The sequence below is a fragment of the Labrus mixtus genome, chromosome 9 (assembly GCF_963584025.1).
Source record: "Labrus mixtus chromosome 9, fLabMix1.1, whole genome shotgun sequence".
Classification (NCBI taxonomy): domain Eukaryota; kingdom Metazoa; phylum Chordata; class Actinopteri; order Labriformes; family Labridae; genus Labrus; species Labrus mixtus.
This window is the reverse complement of record NC_083620.1, coordinates 13,965,086-13,985,276: the sequence shown is the minus strand read 5'-3', so window position 1 is coordinate 13,985,276 and position 20,191 is coordinate 13,965,086. Positions and strand designations below refer to the sequence as shown.

At 39.0% G+C, this 20,191-nt stretch overlaps 1 protein-coding gene across 2 annotated transcripts in view; it reads left to right on the top strand.

Moving 5' to 3' along the window:
- Positions 1 to 13,473: 13,473 nt before the first annotated feature.
- Positions 13,474 to 20,191, top strand: part of pdgfd (platelet derived growth factor d) — a 52,955-nt gene continuing 46,237 nt past the window's right edge. For both annotated transcript variants that reach the window (XM_061046386.1, XM_061046385.1), the window contains exon 1: positions 13,474 to 14,085. In XM_061046386.1, the coding sequence (XP_060902369.1) occupies positions 13,968 to 14,085 (118 nt within the window). In that variant the 5' untranslated portion in view covers positions 13,474 to 13,967. The remainder of the gene's footprint in view (positions 14,086 to 20,191) is intronic.

Here is a 20,191-nt window from a genome sequence, read left to right as displayed (position 1 = left end):
AGACTACAGGATAATCAGGCCGATTTGAGTTCTGATTCCCCCTTCCCAACAATCGCAGGGGTGTTCCCAATTTGAGGCTCCTCGGATCTGATTATCTTCCCAGATTATCTTGTAGTGTGAGTGGTAAAAAGATCCAATCTTACTATCAGCGCTGAGATTTATATCAAACATTTTTGATATTTAGGATTTAAAATCTTGAAGACTATGTCATCAAAGGGTCTGGTTGAAGTTGTGTGTGACTGGTTGAGATATTAAAGTCTGGGGCCAAATTATTGGATTGACCAACTTTGCTTGGCTTAAAAAAAAGACATCATAAATCACTGAGAGAGAAATGTAGACATATTATTTGAAAATAATAAGAGGAGAAAAGACCTTGAGATCAAACGAGAGCCAAAATGCTGTTACATTAAAATCTAGCTATCTTACATTTTAAAGCACTTCCACATCAAAACAGTAACAGTGAGACAGATAATTAGACAATGGAAGAACTCATATTTTGATTGGATCAAAGACAAGAAAATATGCGCGGCAAAGAGCTTTTGCCCTGCAGCAAATAAATCTCAATTCTTAAGGACACCCTTTACAAAGCTTTGCATCCATTAAGAAAGAAATAGAGAGGATAAGAACAAAAGACAGAAGAGAAGATGACAGAGAAACTGTTCGTACAAGGAAAGACAAGAGTGTTTGATAATCCCTGCTGAATCAGCAGAGTCATTTGGCTGAATGTAGATTCACAAGTTTAAAGTCAACAGAACTTTTGCCTCCAGAAAATGGCACTTATGAAATTGTTTTACTTGTTCCATTTAGTTAAAAATAAGAGAACAATTCCAAATCTCTATCTCCCAGGTCTTAACTGAAAATAAAAGAAAATATACTACATAATGTAAAAGAGATGAGGAGAATGTAATTGGGTCCTTTATTCAGAGTGCATGAAGGACCGCTTGCAAGAAGACTTTCCCCAGCTTCATTTACAGCATGTATTTATTTGGCACCAATCATACTCTACACGCCAGAGGGAGATGAATAATTAGATGGTCAATAGTTGTAATATGATCACTAGCTGTTGTTTCCCTGTTTGTTTGTCCCGGGGGGAGAGAGAACAAAACAATATCAATCTTTTTCCATCATTCAACAGCAGTTTGGGCCTGGGCCAAAAAAAGCTTTCTTTTTTCTCTCTTTTTGTTGAGTAAATTAAGTTGTTATTCCTACAGTCTATTCATCCTTATCAATTACCAATATGTCGTTATAAAGACATGTGTGCCTTTAACATGAGGAAGAATAATCACTAACATCTATGACACAGTGTGTTACAGCTGTATGTGTTCACTGTATTTGAATCAGAAAAATTGGCATAAGCACTTTAAAATGTTTAAAACTCACACTTTCAATGGTCAAATGTATCCCTACAGCAATGTGCCATGTGGAGCATAAAACATTGAACACATATGACAGGACAATATAAATTGTCATTAAATAAGCCATTGACTTACTTCTAAAGATTACACTGCCCCACATCTCTGCATTGCTTTAATCATTCAGGGTGATGAGCACCCTGAAGAACTGGACCCTGTCTGCATCAGCTGAAACTTTCATTAGTTCATTTCACACTCTAAGAGCTGCTAGACATATGACCAGAATCTGAAATATTTTCTTGTTATAGCAAACCTTAGAAAGTTCAGTATTCATTCCCAGAGAAAGTTCATTGTCAGCTCCCCTGCCATGCAAGCTTTAATAAGCTGACTGCTGGTCTCTTGGGCTGCTGAGCTGACAAGTTCATTCACAAATCAGCACTTACCTGCACTTTAAAGCCTGACTACCTCAAGGATGCTTAACATTAGGGACCCTCTCCTTTATTGCACCTAAGTATGTGCGCTGCCTCAAGAACAATTTGGGTAGCTGTGATCCAAAGTGGAGGGAAAAAGGCATCTGAGAAGAGGACGTTTTGTTTGAATTGAAGAAACTTGATCCCACAAAAAAAAAAGCCCAATTAAAGGCAAATTACTTCTTGAGAGCAGCTTGGTGTCCAACATTTGTGAAGAAACTAAATTCATGAATGTGAAGTAGGGAACAGTTAGAGAAGACTTTCCCAGGATAGATAAAGTTTAAAGAACTGCAAAATAGGTCACTGACCTCTTACCACAGAGGCCCTAAAGAGAAATATATATACTCCAGACTAATTAGAATGCATGAAGGGATTTTGCATTGCATTTTTTTTGCTTCAAATTCAACTGGACAACATTTATTATACTTTGAGAGTTATTCAACACATGCCACGTTTCATTATTTTTAATCCCATATGAATTATGCACGTCCAAAAACAAAGTTTATTAGATAACATTTTCAATGGTGATTATTCCTTTATGGTTCAAACATATTGTCTGAAATGTCTGTGAAAAGGGGGATTGGAATATTGTTATTTTGTTGTTTAGTCAATGAGTCTCACAGAGGCTTTTACTGTAGGAAAGAAAGAGTTGTCACATAAACAATAAACAATATATTGAATCTACTCCCACTGGACAGATGTCTCAGAAATATTGGCGCCAACCGATTCTGCTTCACTCACTGTGAAACGGAAAGACTACAGCACTGTTGTCTGTGACAGGAGATAAAGGTTCTATGCACATTCGTAGAGTCATTTAAGATCTTGTTATCACTGTTTTTTTACAGGCCTTATGAATGTCCATTACTTTTGCTTTTGAGTCAATTGTGGTTTAACACTGTTCTTTTTCTCAGTTACTCTTGGAGCTTCTTCAATTGTCTGCGTGTCTTCTCTGTGAATATGAACGAATAAATTAGGCTAAACAGTGTCAATGAGTTTTCTGGTTATAGAGATCAAAAGCAAAAAAAAAAAAGAGTAGCAACAAATATGACAGATATTAGAAGGATCAGGATCTCTTAAAGAATGTAAGTTGTTACTAAGTAATTTGAAGGATAAGGACTGCAGAGACAATGATGAATTACTTAAGAACAGAGTAAACGATGAAAAGCAAATGGACTTGAGGCTTGTATAGCACTTCTCTAATCTTCTGACTCCTCAAAGAGCTTTTACACCACATGTCACATCTAACAATTCACACTCATTCACACACTGATGGTAGAAGCTGCTGTGTAAAGTGACCATCACTATTAGCTAACCCCATTCACACACATTTATAAGCCGCCAATGAAGAAGCTGGTGCTTGGGGTTAAGTGGCATGCCGAAGGACACATCAGACATGTGGCTGCAGGAGCTGGGCATCAAGCCCCCGACCTTCTGGTTGAGAGACAACCGACCCTTCCACTGAGCCACAGCCGCCCCTGTGAAAGTCTTTTTTTTAATGACTCATAAGGAGATGATTAGCTCAAAAAATATGAATCAGAATCGTGAGTCTCTATTTAACTTTAAATCAGAATAAATTGTCCTAATCACTGTACCTACTCAATTATTGCTGTTTTTGAGCTCTAAAGTTAAGTGATGACTTAAACTGATTCATAACAAAGCAAGCCCCTTTTACACTTAGCCTTGGAATCCTAATTTCTTCTCCTTTTTGCACAAACCAACATATTTACTTTCACAATATGTTTTCTCTGTGTCTGTTTTTTTATGATTTGATGTAAATTCCTCCAATTAAATTTTTTCAGAAACAAATTTGTAATGAATCACTGATTATTAGATCATCAAAGAATGTGTCACTCTATCTGTTGTAACCATTGATATTTAAAGCAGATGATGACTGTGCAAGATTCCCACTTCCTTTTAAAACTTTCCAAATTGCTTGATAATAAATAAAGAAACAAAAAAAGTTTTGACAGCCATTCATGACAAAAAGCTAAACATTAACATTTAATGAACGGATGCCCTTCAGGCTGTGCTGTATAACGTTAATGTATACATAAGGGAATCCTATAATCCTGACTCTGGTTCACTCACAGAGAACAAAACTGTACACAGCTTAGAGATAAAAGAGATTAAAGAGAGCTACGTAGCAAAAGAGTCCTGGCCTGAACCCTTGTCCTTGTCTGCGGCGCCTCAGAGTGTGTTTGCATACTATAAGGAACTGCAACATATTTTGAATAGTTCCTTGCAAAATGATTCAACAGTCCGGCCACAACCTGAAATTCTGCAAGGATGCTTTTTCTAATAAGATGCCTTCAGAAATTCTTCGGAGGAATATCTCCATTTGCCATGCTTGACATTAAAATATGGATGTTGGCACTGCAGGCAGATTACACACACATTGGCACACACACACACACACAGTCACACACACACATACACTGGCACACACACACATGTACAAAACAGAAATATATAGGGACAGAACATGTGTAAATAAAGGATTGAAGTGAATTAATTATTCAAACCTTGCAGCCACTTACTGAACACTTTGTTAGACACACACACAGACACTCCCATTTATCAGGATACTGTAGAAGTAGGCAAGACTATTAGTTATAATGTCAATATCACTTAGACACTCTTTCTATCCAGATAAATTATGTAGAGAGTGTGCACTTTATAAATCATGTTGATAAACTGGCTCTGTTAAAACTTTCACTTGTAATGGAACAAAACTTAAGGGGTCATGTACACTCTCCCTCAGCTTCATTCTGTGTGCATTCAAATATAGATACAGCTCCACTAATCTTTGATTAATGTGTCATGATATTGCAGAGTTTGTACATGAGAGCATTCGTCAAAAGGAGGAAGATGAGCCTCTTCATCAGAAGTACATCCTCGATAAGTGAAGCCCCTTTTGAGTTTAAGTTAAACTGCATTTTTCTCATTTTCCTACAGCAAAATTTTGAGTTTTCAGTGTGCTGAATCAATATCTTCAGTCTCATACCCTCTGGTTCCTCATGAATCACTGTGAGTGACTACATGCAATCCCATTATGTGGAAATGTGCAATGCAACTCATAATGGGAGTCAAGGGAGTCCTGGCAAGGACAGCAGCATACAATTTTCTCATGAAGAAAAAACACCAGACAACAGCAGTCACAAACCATACCAAACAATGAGTGTGTTTACATTGACTTGATTATCTCGGTTTTGATCTGGGTTTTGAAGTATCCCGTTTTTTTTTTTGTGTATGTAAACATCATATCCCGATTTCAGAAATCAGGAATAGTGCTTATCCAGATTTGAGAAACCTGATAAATGGAACACTGTGGCATGTCTACGCCTTAACCTGGTTTCTGACAGCTGCTGACCTGCGCAGGGCGCGGACTCAGCCAAGTGATGTCTGAGCAAAAAAGAAACATGGCAGCGGCGACGAGGGTGTCTTACTTCTGAAGCGATGAAGAAACAGAATTTTCACAGAATTTTGTGAAATGAAATGAAATAATTACATTTAATAGGCAGTTTCGGTGAGAGAAGGCATTGAAATGCTGACCTATTTACAGTTAGTCTGTGGTGAACAGGCTACAGGACGCAGGTTTCCCAACATGAACGGCAGAGCAAGTCAGGTCAGGTTGGAAAGTACTGAAGAAGCATTACTAGGTAAATAAAAATCACAGGCAATAGCAATAAGAAACAAGACATGTGCATTCACTGGTCAAGTAATCCTCAATCGCAATTTAAAGCTCTTCCATGATAATAAAATAATCTATTATAAAGTGAGCCTGTAGAGCAGATCAAGCTCAGGAAGCAAAACATTAAAAGCACATTGACTAGAGACAGGGCAAGTTTGAGGAACAATGTGTGACCTTTTAAAAGTCTTAGAAGCCAGTGGAGACCAGAAGAAAAGGTGTTCACCTGGCCTCGCAAGAGAAAGATGTTCCAGTGCTCAATGTCACAGTTATATAAGGAAGGCCAACCAGCTCTTATTCAACCTTTTTCAATCCCCCCTGTCTTACTTCTCTTACAATATATTTAAGTAAAAAGTGGATCTTCATGAGGAAAGATATGTTAAATCTTTGAAGATTTAAAAGAATTTGCAGGAATACAACAAAGATGGCACAAAGAAGAATGTGTATCTTAAGATAAGAAAAAGCAGGACCTCAGAGCAAATAACAAATCTGTACAGCAATGCCCTTCCCTTGACAGCAAAACCTTCAGCAAAGCAGGCAACTAAATCAGCTCAGACAAATTTACATTTTAAAAGTCGAGGCGCTCTTAAGCAGCTCAGAAACACATCTGTCTTAGTTGTGGCTTGCTTCCCTTTCTCAATATTTTCACTGTGCTCAAGGACCGCAAGATGAGCCCACTCCCTTATTCCCATGGAGGACAATCCCATTTAGGGAGGTATTTGATTGAAGCACTAAGGAATACTTCCACCCCACCTGTTTGTAGTAAAAAGAAAAAAAACGATATCAAACTATGAGCAATAGGGAATATGTTCGAAAAGTCTGGAATGAGAAATATTCACACCAGCATGTTTGAATATAAGCTCATCTCTTCCAGGTCCCTCAACAGTCTTCTGTGTTGGCAAGCGAAAAAAATTAAATACCTCTCCTCAGACACATCTTCATCTCCAGTTCTCCTTGTGTTTAACAATTGGAACTCAGACAACATTGAAGTTGAAGTAAATAATCATCAAATCCTTTTGATTAGTCTTTTATTGTATCTGGATCCTGGTGTGCAAACTGTTTGATTTCTCTTCTGGTATTAAATACATGGGCACTAAATAAAGTGTTTCACATTCTTGTAATGACCATAAAGGGTTTCATTCCACATTTTATGACTCTACTGTGTGCTCGATAATAAGGAGCGAGGGCAATTAAGCCCTATGAGCTCTGTCGAGGGGTGTTGTGCATGTTCTGTGTTTCGTTTGAGCGGGTTTATTAAGCCATGTTTTGTCTCAAATTCACCAGTGTGTTTGTGTGCAACAGTGTGTATAGACATTTGCATGCTCCACTTATGTATACATTGATAAAGCTTGTATTTGATAACTCTATTATAACAATGTGTGTGTGTGTGTGTGTGTGTTCTTGTAAGTGCTGGTAACTTTAGTATGTGTGTCTATGAGTGTCTGTGTTTGAGTACATTTGGTCATTATTCTACGTACAGTATATAAGTAGTACATGTGTGAATGTGCTTCTGTTTATGAATGCAACAAATGTGTTTTTATCCATCTGCTTTTATTATGTATAAATATCCATTTATACATGTCTATTAATGCCGACTATAGTTGACTTGGTGTGTGTTGGTAAGTTTCAGAAATGAGAACTGTGTCAGTGGAGCATAGAGAATCATAGGACAGATAAGCCTGTCATAATAATCCTCCCCTGCCTTGTGTATCGAGCCAGCTTAATACACCTACCTTCTGATAATCTTCCGAAAAACACATCTGACAAGCATGCACACAAACAAACACAAATACACAAACATTCACAGAGAGAAGCTGAACTCTTCACAGTCACAAAAATCAACAAAAACAAAACCATGCAATAACAAAGAAAACACCATTTATACCCGTCACGGTACCGTCAATAGATAGTCAGTTCAGTTTTTTTTAATGGTTGCAGCTGGTGAAGAACCATAAAAAAGACAAATGAATGAGTGAATAAAAAGTCAATTCTGTAATTGGTGGAATACTGTGCATTCATTTAATGAACTCGTTTTTATTGAATTCCCCGTTTTCATATTAAACTGCTGAAAATGATACCAGTTTTCTTGTTTCTTTGTACTTGAGTTAGAGGGAGAGTTATTTTCTTTACACACACAAACTAGCAAATGTTAAAGCCCACCAGGAGTTTGCATTAGGATTAAGGTGGAAGTGCTGTGTTAAACGTTTTTATGCTGAAAAACAACAACAAAAATTACAACACTTTTGCTAAGACAAACAACATCCAGCATATTCTGCAATATCGTTCCATGCTACCAGGTTAAATGAGTTTTGGCTGTGCATGCATGGAAGAAGTAGAAGTCAGGTGATTTTTAAACTTTGACATTTATCATCAAGGCACCAGCTAAGAACTAAACCACCTATGTGGTACCAAAACAGGCCTCAGGTGTCTTCGTAGCTGCAGGCGTCAGTATTTGACAACAATGAGAACACGTTGTTTCACTGAAAAATCCATCACACTCACCTCTTTACTTTGAGACTTTCCCGCTTTGTTTACAATAAAAGGTGGGACTAAAGAAAAATGAACAAATAATTGTTTAGATTTTGGGTGGATTTAAAATAAGCTTTTGACCCTGTAAAAGAGATGAACTAAAGAAAAAATCTAACCAGAACATCATGATGTGTTTCATATTTGTTGAAACTGAAAACTGAGATAGATTTAGTAATACGCTTTGATAAAAGGTAAGAATTATTTTTGAATCAATGCACCATTTTAATGGTTAAATACATTCTCAGTAATCACATTTGCATTGTGCATTATTTTCCCACGATTAAAACTGTTTTTTTTTTGTAATTTAAATGTGTGAATACTGTGTAATGTGTAACAAACTCAAACACACACCTATGCCTTAACAATCTCTGTTAATTGCTGCTCACTCACGTGATGCAAGGACAGCACATGAATCCATCCTTACAAGACCTGCATGTCCCTTTTTTTTAATACATACACAATCACACACGCACGCACAAGCACACACAAGCACACACACACTTGTGTGTTCATACAGAGAGTTTTTGAGCTAATTAAGAGATTCCCGGAGCGTAACCAAGAAAAGCTGGCTACTGTGGGAACATGAAGGAATCTGCCACTGAAACATATTGAAGACGTCTAGGTTGATAACAGATAATTACTTTATTTTGACAATGAATACAAATATGAGCAGATAAATGAGGTGGTAATAAAGATAAAACTAAATTAAAGTCTTGAAATCAGTTTTAAGCACGATATTGTTTGTCCATTTTCTACTCAAATGATCCCATCTATTGCTGTTAGAAGGCATCACCCGGGACAGGACAGTGGACAGAATCAGAAATAAGGGAGAGAGATAGAGAACGGGGAATGGCGTGCAGGAAAGGAGCAACAGGTCGGATTTCGAACCCGAGCCACCCCCTCGGAGGACTATAGCCTCCATACATGGGGTGGTACATTAACCAATAGGCTACCAGCGCCTCAGAAATTGCAGGATTGTTTACTTATATCTGCAATAAGAATAAAAGTGTGTGATTCTAAGGTGGTTCTTGCCTTAAAAAGTATATTTTTAGTATCACAGAGTAAATTCCTGCAGGCTCTAAAGTGGCTGTTAAAAGGATTTCTTCCTTCAAAGAGAATAGAGACTTAAAACATTCTGCAATAACAAGTATTCACAGCAGGAAATTACCATGGAAAGAGCAATAGTCTGACTCTTTTTCTTCTGTATCTGTATATGCTTAAAATGTTTCAAAGACTCAGTTTAACTCAGACACATCCGTCTGTCTGACTCTGAATGCAGCAGCTGAACTACACTCAAAGCGCCACAGACTACTGCAAGACAAAGAGTAGATCTCCCCCATGTTTTACTTAGTCTTATGTTGATACCTGTTTATGTAGAACTCAATTCAACATTGTATTAATTGCCTTTTTAACATTTCCAAGAGCAAAAGTTACTGCAGTTTTTTTTTTACAACACAGCTCTAAGACTTTTGTTCAGAACAGGCATAATGTATCGACACTCACTCAGACACACCTCCACAGTAAAACACTGGTCACGTCTCCCCCTGTCAAAGCTAATCCTCCTTCATCTGACATTAAGCCAGAGGATGAGAGGATGAAAAGGTAAGCAGGGGGATGAGATGGAGAGGACAAAAGAAAAAGCAGGCAGACAAAAGGAGCAGAGAATAATGCTCATTGCCCTTCTCACCTTTGACTTTTGATGTCTGCGCTATTAGAGCACATTTGATGCTGAGCCAAAATGTTCTACAATCATAGACAAGATAAGAATTTGAACTTGTGAATTGTTTCATTAAAAAAATATTTTCTATTACAAGTTTTCATTTTTAAAGGCACATCTTTACGCCCACATTTAATGTGTGAATTTCCTTACCTAAAGTAAGGCATCAAACACATTTGACAGACATAATCACACTTTTGCTCATGTTTTGTAAAATGTTATTCTCAAATGTATACTTCAAGGACAGTTAACCACTGGTTTAACCACACGGGCATAAAAAATCATCACTGTGGTGACACCATCTTGACGTCTTAAACAAGCCTTTCATGTTGATTCATTCCCTTCTCTGTAATCACTTTGTACAAAAAGAGAACAGTTTACCATCATTTTGATCTAATTGTGTGTTTTCTAGTTACAAATGTCACAATAGTTCATCAACTTTTCCCCTCATCTTCTCTGTTTTCCTTCTTCTCTGCTCTCTTTTTCCCCCTCATCTTTTCTCCCTCTTCAAGCCAAAATCTGTATATCATGATTGATCAAACACCATCCCCAATAACACAACCTGAGGACGTCTGTTTTTCATATGATAAAATATGGCTTTTATCAGAACACACCAACACACACACACTCGAACACACACACTCGTGGATATATTATCAGGACCACATCAGTTCTGGGAAATCAGCCCAATTGGACTAACACCAGAAACTCTATTATAAAAATGTGTGTGTGAGTGTGGGAGGGAGGGTGTGTGTGTAAGAAAAAGAGAGGGAAGTAAAAAGCACCTATGTGTGCCTTTGAAATTAGCCTTATTTCATTGAAGAATAAACACAACGATTATTGTTAGGTACATTTGTGCATTACATGAATATTAAAGGGAATATTGACCCAAAAAATCAGTTACGTCTTCAGGTTTAATGCTTAAATTGAAATCCAGTTGTCTGCCTGAACTAGCATACGTCGCCTCATTTTAGCGTTAGCACTTGTAAAAGTGAGTTTACTCATATTGTAGTTTTGTCAAGTCCATTGGCCAGAACAATTGTAATAATTAAAGCATCTTTAAAGGGGCGCTGGTGGCGCAGTGGTTAGTGCACGGGCCCCATGTATGGAGGCTGTCGTCTCAAGCGCGCGGCCCAGGTTCACATCCCACCCGTGGCCTCCTTCCCCCATGTCACTCCCCACTCTCTCGCCCTGATTTCCGACTCTATCCACTGTCCTATCTCTCCATTAAAGGCACAAAAAGCCCAAAAATAAATCTTTAAAAAAAAAAAGAAAAGCATCTTTAAAGCATTGAAAGGATTGGGCATTTTATTATGAATACTTAGTATTTTAACATGTCGTGTCAGAGTGTCAAAGAAAAGGACGTTGACTTCGACAATGGAGGGAGGGAACAATGAATGAATGATGGTGCACCTGTTCACCTTCTACCACTAACCTGCAGCAATTTGAATTGTTTTATTTGGTTTTTCAAATAATTTTAATTTCTCCAGTCAGATATTTTTCTTGAGACATTTGCCTTAATATTTGCATGGGGTTCAAACACAAACTAAAAATGAAGCACACCTTTTTATCTGCCACATATATATTGGAAAATGTCAAACGGAGGACTGTGACTCTAAATCCATGAGTGTCACAACCTAACATCTCCCCACACACCTGTCACAATGTGTAATGCTAAACATCAAACTGAGCATTGATTGCTAAGATCATCAGGGTAAACAAATGTGCACATAAAGATAAAAATCTGGATTACAGCAAGGTGTGAGTCTCTTCTTTGTCAGCATAGTTAACACGGTATTTATTTATTTAAAAGCTGTCCTGTCACCAGACACGACGCTGTGCAGAGCATTGCTCAAGGATATTCAGCAGTTACGACAGGTCTATTAGTGTTGAGGATTTAACCAGCACCTTTTAATTTAGCGGTTCACGTTTCTACCTGGAAGCTAGACTGCCTCAATCACGCACGCACGCACACACACACACACACACACACACACGCACGCACACACACACACACGCACACACGCACACACACACACACACACGTTAGACAGTAAGGCTACTTTTCAATGTTTGTGCAAAGTGCAGACGCTTCAGGGGAGACAAGACTAATGCCGGATCATTCAAGCAGACACATGCTGTGGACACACACACACACACACACACACACACACACACACACACACACACACACACACACACACACACACACACACACACACACACACACACACACACACACACACACACACACACACACTGAGACACAGAGGAGCTGAAATACAGTAAAAGAGAAACAATCTGACTTTGCATATCATCCACTCAATCGTGATAATGCTCTGGCTATTTAATCAAGCACTAATAATAAGCACCCTTCTGTTATTCCTCGCCTTCCGTTAATTTGATTTATTTTAGACTCGCGTGAGATCACTGTCCATGCCGATGTCCAGATATTGCTTTGTTTCCCTATAGTTCTAATAAATATAATTACAGCCCTAGGGTGGTACTGTAAGTGTGCATGTGTGCACATCATGAGCATGCATATCATACTGTATGATTTGTGCCTGCCAGCCATCTTTTAATGTACTTAGGCCTACATATTCATTCCCCAGGTGCAGAATGCCTTTGAAGCACAGCAGGGAAGTCTAATAGCATTTAATTTTAATTAATTTCCCCTCTCTATTAATAACCTATATCATCCCCTAAGTGGTTCTGAGCGTTAAAAGGTGCTGCATTACTCATTAGCCAATTGCTGGGGCAAATGGGGAAAGGCTTTGTGCTGACTCAGCAGAAATCTCGAGTTGGCAAGTTCATCCCATAAACCTAAATTACCCTTAAGATGTGATGGTGTGCTCAGCGTGGACACGGGTGACCAGAAATGGGAGCTAACAAGGGGAGATGCTAACAGTGAAATGTGTGACGAGTGAGTGAGGATGTTACAAAAAAAATAAAAAATGCAAGTGCCAGTGAATAAAACAGACTTATGTGTTTGCACGGAGGGGCGCAAACACTCGTAATAAACTCAGTGCAAGTGTTGAAGACACTGCTTCAAAAATAAAGCAAGAAATATAAAAAAAATGCTGGATCAATCTCTGTGAAATGTTCTCATTAGAATGACTTCAAACACTTGGCGTGCACAAAGCTGCCTATTGAATTATTCCTGGTTTAACTTATTAGAATGTCTCAACAAGTGCAATCATGCCATCTGTGTTTTGTTAGACGGGTTGTGACAGCAGCATGTTTTTTTTCCAGTGAGTGGTGAAGAAAAAAAGGGAGGAAACAGGGGGGTAGTGTCAATTACAGAAATCTCTATGTAGAAGAACAAAAAAAAAACAGTTTGACCTTCTACAATCCAACATGCAGTGTATAATAAAAAGAATGTGATGGTGTGTTGAAAAAGAATGTGACGACCACCCTCCTGTTATCAGTACCCACGTGAACTCACTTAAGCTGTTTCCTTTACTCTTCTTTGTGTAATTACTGGAGAGACCTGCTCCTTCTTGAGTTAGCTCATGCTTTGTTTCAAGCGCTTAGTGTGTCAACATACATAAGCACAAAACACATGGATGATAGACAGATAGAAATTGTTAAAGTGATGTTTTAATAGTGTTCCCAACTAAATTGTCTCTTAAAGTAAAGTTCTCCTCTGTGCCTCTTACATCCCGCCCCAGGTTACCCACACACATCACTGACGCACACGCATCGTGAGCGCGCAGCACAAGTTGGTAAACTTTTACGCGCTGACTTTCATGGCTGAGACGCGTCATTAAAGAACCAGTAAACTATGCGGGATATTTCTGAGTGACTGAACAGAATTTATTTGCAGCTCTGCGATAAGAAGTTCGGCGCCTATAAACTCATGTCTGACCGTGAACGGAGCTATATTACCCTCCACGTGCCCTTTGCTGCTTCGGAGTTTTCTTCTCTGGTATCTGCGGGTGCGTAACGTTCAGAAGGAGACGTTTATTTTAGTGGGGATTTTGGCACAGGACGGGACACCGTGTAAAACAGGCGCCAGGAATAGGAGGCAACAAGTGGCTGACATTTACGGGCAGAGGAGGCAGGACGCGGAGGCTCAAAGTTGGTGAACGGAAAGTTCGTTTCGACTTAAACTTTTTTGTTCGCCTTGTCTTTTAATCCCATTTGTTTCGCAGTAAGTGAAGGAGAACATCTCTGAAGTTGTATAAACCTTACACGAGTTTGTCATCGCCATGAATGGAGTGGTGATTTTCCAGATGTGGATAGTTTTATTGTTGGGGACTGTTACCGGAGTCGGGAGAGCTCAGGTCTCCATCGCCAAAGTGATAATGGGCAACATCAGGAGAGACGGTGAGACGACTTTATTTCTTTACTGTAATGTTTCTGTGTTGACGTTGCTCGCGCTTTCAGTGTGTTCTCTGCCTAACATCTGTCGTATTTAAAAAAAAAAAAAAAACTTATTGGAAAGTCTACCTTATCATAATCACAATTTTTTTTATCTCATACAGTAGCTTGGTAAAACTTGAAGCTAGTTCAGATACGGTAATGGCTTTTTCTCCTTAAATGTATCATTGGATCTATTTTTTGTCTATTTCATATTCTGTCTCAGTTGCAGCCTATAATATCTATTTAGATGATCATACATATGTGCTCAAGTCCTCAAATGCCCATCAGTTGTCAGGAAGTGTGACAATTGACTGACAAATGGCTGCTTGAAGTGAATGACCTGTTGACCCACAGATTTAAATGCTGTTGGAGGAGGCAGCAGCAGAGTGCAGAGAGGAAATACAAGAGAAGTGGGTAAAAGATGTTCAGAAGAAAGGAATAGAAAAGTGTGTAGGATGACAAAGCTGCTTCACTGTCACAGATTTGGAAACTGCATGTCGGTGACTTCTGTCATAACAGTGCGTCTCCTTCATTCAAGCTGAGGTCTTCAGCCTATTGCCTGTCTCACTTCCTGCAGGTGCGCCAAGCTTACTTTTCATTTGGCCCTGAGGGTATAGAGTCAAACAACCCCCCCCCCCCCCCCCTCCCACACACACACACACACACACACACACACACACACACACACACACACACACACACACACACACACACACACACACACACACACACACACACACAAAGGCATTCACACAGCTGCAGGGTTGCTTTTGGCTGGGAAACATGAAAATACCACTGTATTAGGTTCTAACCTGGACGACTGCCCCTCAGGCACCTCTCACCCCAGTGTGTGCATGTCTGTGTGTGCGTGTTAATATCAAAAGAATAACAAAGAGGAAGGGGTCGTGACTTGAAAAACAGTTGCAGTTTTTCCCCGTCAAACTCTCCTGGAACTTTCCCGAAGTTTCAATTATTTTCCTCAGTGCATTTGACTGTTCATTAGAAAGCGTTGTAGTTTGAGTTTTGTTTTTGTTTTGATCTCAATGTGTCTGTCATCTATGGATGTTAACTGCAGGGATGTAACCTGTTCGTAGCAGAACAGCTGCTGGATCTTGCACTGAAGCAGAGAGGTCACAGCTGTACTATGTGTAGATGATGCCGGTTAGGATGAAACATCTATGGTCTCTATCTGTACAGTGCTAAGTACAGTGTTAAGCAGGAGCTTTGAGAAGAAGGCAGATTTAAAACGCTAATGTGCTTTTACAATTTGAAATGGGAGCTTCTTCGACATGTTTCAACAGTTTTTGTCAGATCTGCTTTATTTTTGTTTCACAGACAATCGCCTACCTTTCTTCTCCAACTGAGAGAGACAATATTTTTCTGTATTAGCTTCTCCTCTTCAAACACTTCACAGTCATAGATTTAAAAAAAAGTACCAACATTGACATTAAAACATGTATTTTTGATCAGTTTCTACATAAACATAATTTGCCTTAAGGTCTCCTTTAAAGAGAGACAGTTGAACACTTCCTTGAGCACATAGGTGCTAGTTCATATTTTTTCTAAACCTGTAGCAGACCTAGAATGCTTTTGAAAAGATATAAATACACACAAGAGGTTGATTGATTTGGGTGAATTTGAATCCAAAGTATAAACAGCCTCTGCTTTGCACATATCCCCAAGATGTCTACGCTTGCAATCTGTCGAATTAATCCAAGATTCGGGAACACTCGCTGATGTTGTCAGGAAATGATTATATCCGAGAACATGCCCTCAGAACTTGGCTGGGTGACACGCTCAGTCTGAGCATTAACTTTGCACAGTTTTAGACAATTAAATCATTATGTCACAGGAGCTTTGAAGATGACATCACTTTTTGAACGCTGTCACATGGGAGACGAGCCGTCACTCACTGCAGATCGTCCTGACAGAGCTGTCGAGTCTTTCTTTTTTCAACGTTCTGTTAATATCAAATCAGAGCACCGTTATCAAAGAGAATCCTTTGATCTCTTGATGATCTTTCGTTGCACAATGACTAAGATTCGCTGTGATAGCTGAGACAGACAGGTTGTTAGATGTTGCAAAGGCTTTAAACGGCTCTTTAAATCCAAGGCATGTGGAAAATTAGAGCTAATTTCCGTTATTAAATTCACTGGTGCTGATTAGCTGTGTTTCTATGCGCAATAGCGAACCTCAACTGATAGGAGCTCACCGCTTTATCATTGTGAAAGTGCCCTAGTGTGTTCTTTTGTGTATGTGTGTTAGTGTTCTGTCAGAATGTCAGAATGTCTTCGTTCACTTCGAGGAATTCCCCCCAAGGTTTTTTTTTCTCCCTTATGTTTGTGCAGCAGTTTTCACGTTCTCCTTTTTCTGCCAGTGTGTCAGTTTGTATGCATTTAAAGGGTTGGAATTGGGTGGTGAGATAAGGGGACATAATTTATTTGTAGAAAAAGGAAACCAACACATACACATGTAAACACATAGAACAAAGTCAACACTGTTTGGCCTTTTGCTCTGAACAACTTATCTCTGTTGAGGAGACCAGACAAGGCAACCTGCATAAAACGTGTGTGTGTGTGTGTGTGTGTAAAGTGGCACTTGTGAGCAGGGAAATATGTCCATGTGTAAGCAAGCACAGACAAAAACAAGCATATTCTGACAGTGTAATTGTCACACACACTTAGGAAACAGTCCAGGGGTATACTATCATCACACTCACAAGTAAAACAACACAAAATGTCCCAAATCAAATGATGTGGCTCTCAAATACATTATAATTTCTCTTGGAAGTGTGACTTTAAGGAATGGGAACACTTGGACAAAACTGGCACTTGCACTTATTCTCTGTGACCGCCTGCCCTAGGTTCGATTTTTTTGGGGTTGGACTGGATTTCAGATTGCATCAGTGGTAGATCCACATAAAGCTTTGACTATTTTTAGACAAAGTCTATCTTAATCAAACACCATGAAAAGCTACCACACACCATAGCTATATAGATAATTCAATTAATCAGGATGATTTTCAACTTTGATTTTCAACAGTTTCTCATTACATTGCATTTTTATCAGGGCTGTAAAACAATACATTATTCAAACTAGGATTATTTGCTGAATTCCAATAGTTAATCACAATTATGTTGTTAAACATTCAATCATTTAGCATTAAAAAATTGATTTTAAGTCGATATTAACGTTATGAAGCAATTCTGTTCTGCACTGATCCCCTTTCATGCAATAGCATTTGCACTTTTCTGCTTAGTTGCTTTTGGTTTCATTCAGGTGTAACTGTTCACAACATGCCAACAAGAAGACGTCCTCTTTAGACCAAAATCTTCCACAGAGTTGACCGACCTGCAGTCAGTTGCCACCCAGCAAGCGCTCTTGAATTTAGTTTCATCCACAAGTCTGTGGTTTTTCTCACACTTAAAAAAATTGCGCTCTGCCAGCTTTGGTTATTGCCCGCTGACATCAGTCTGATCAGCTGCACCTGTATGCTTAGCTCATACTCAAAGTACTTTGGTGATATCTTCATTCCATTTCACACAAGGTGCATATTACTTTACACCACTCAGTCAACTGAGCTCCGTGTAGTAATGTTTTTGTTGAACTAAGCTATTTGAAGGCACAGTGGTGTGTTTTTTTTTCCATCATTGCAGCAGAAAGACGCCACAGCGGCCGAAAAGGACGAAAGGGGCAAAATAACATATACCTTAATTTCATTGTAATAAACGTGTTAATGCTGACAGCCCTAATTTTATAGAGCTACGTTTGATTGTTCTTACCAATGTATACATTACAATTTTTTATCAAAATCAAGTGAGTTTGACTTGATCACTATGAAGACAATATCACAAATTCTGTCATAAGACCACTTTCCTAGCTAAAATATGTAGACTAAATGTAGACTCAAATTGATTCTCATTTCTTATCTCAATGGTTTATTATGAATCTCTAAGACAAACCATCACAAATTCAAGCCGATGTCCCGAAGAAGTGTTTCACTTTTTGCTTTCACCCTGTGATTACGAGGGAATGCATAAAATACTCAGGAGATTTAAGTTTACTGTTCTCTCCCTCCATGTTGACTTTACGATAAGCTTAAGTCAAGTAATAATACTGCCACACTCACTCACATATGCACACTCACACAGCACTACAGTAACCCTTACATTTATGAGAGTAACAAAATGAAGATGTTCCTTTTAGAGAGTAGTATGCTAGCAGTGAGGTGCATGATTAACTTTTAAAAAGAAACAGACTATGCAATAACTCTCCGCTAAACAAAGAACTTCTATTCAGACAAAGAAGCACATTATCTTCTTTAAAGGCTCCTGGCATACCTTTCTCCTCCTCTTTATTCCAGCAGTTCTTCTCTTATCTGTTGCCCTCCTCTCTCTCAGTGCTGTCTTATCAGTCTCTGCCTTGCCATATATCAGTCCATCTCCCCAGATCCTCCTTTTTCAATCTCTCCCCCTTCTCATTTCTGCCTTTATCTCTCCCCCATCTGTTCATCTCCTTTTTAATCAAAAGCCTCTTCAACCTGTTGGCTTTGTGAGCAAATATAATGTCGGAAACAGTGTCACAGACATGCAAGCGTGCACGCTCACACAAACCAAAGCAACCTGAAGAAGAAAAAGGAAAGTCGTCATTTGTAAAGTAACATTTAAAACCCCTTAAGATATCCTGATATTCACTACAGAAACAAAGAAATAGACAGTAAAAAACAAGTTAAATATTAATACACATAGTTCACATGCAGACAAGACCTGTGTGCTCCCACACTCTGAAGGGATGGTGATATCAGTGAGTGTGATGTCATGCTTCTTGAGTGTTTCTGAGAACTCAAGGTGGCCTTGTCTGTGGTAACACTTGAAACATCTTAGGTCTAAAAGAATGCCCTTCAAGTATTCATACTCAGTGTCCCAGGTGCTGGAAAAAAACCAAAGCTTCTAGGGCGGAAACAATTCCTTGAATCAGTGGAGTACCGCGATTTCTAAAATGCTGAGGCAAAGTTTTTGCCTCAAGGCTTTGTCTAAATCCAGACAGCTTCACAGCGCTCTGTCTAACGGCACAAAATACTTTATAAATGGAATTCGCATACTTATTTATGTGCTCTCGTTTTATTTCTGCAGAGCATGAGCGTCTCTATGTGTTTCTCAATCCTGATCAACGTCTCTGCTCTCGTGTGCGGCGACAGTGAGTTTTCTTCTTTGACACAAGCACACTGACTGACACATCTCCTTTATGGTTTGTCTCAGACACAGCGCCAGGATATGAGTTTTTGCTGAGCCTGAAGAAGTAACAACTCTTTCCTTTTCATATACCATATTCTATTGGATTCTATTAAAGATATTTCTCTTAACAATAAAAAACAATACAGAGACAGCTTTTATTCCACCGCTGACTTTTAATATTTTAATTGACACACGCACATAGAGAATGCTGCTTTTATAGTCAGTTATAGCTCTATTCAAGAAAGTCCCTTCTTTGATCTGTGTGGATTATTATTGGTGTACATTTATAACAGAGGGCGATTACTCTATTAATCGCCAGAATAATCGATAGATTTCTCTATTACTAAACGGACTGGTTTCTGCAGCCCTACTGGACAATCCCTCCTGCAGTCATGGCTGATCCCAGACAGCATGCAAACAGAATCCAAACGTTTATATGTCACCATATTAAACACAGGGATGACATGCAGACAGGGCTGTCACTGGAACTCATGAGTCACACTCAGGACACCCAGTAAGAAACTACTCCCAACCCACCCACCATGTCTGACACACATTTCAAAACAAACACAGGATCTCCCTTTCAAGGGTATCCCCTAATAAACACTTGTTATTGCTCATGAACACAGTCACTTTTTTTGTGCAGGAATTGCATGAGCATAGTTACCACACCCCTAAACATTTGGCAGACAGTCTTTTCCTCCCTTTGCGCAGAAACAAAAACAGGGTGGTGACCACTCGGACAGTCTGACAGGAGTGGATTGTGTGCAACAAGAGAGAGTAGCAAAAAGTAAGATTATGTCTTGGAAATTGAGGGGAGATAGGGTGAACAACGT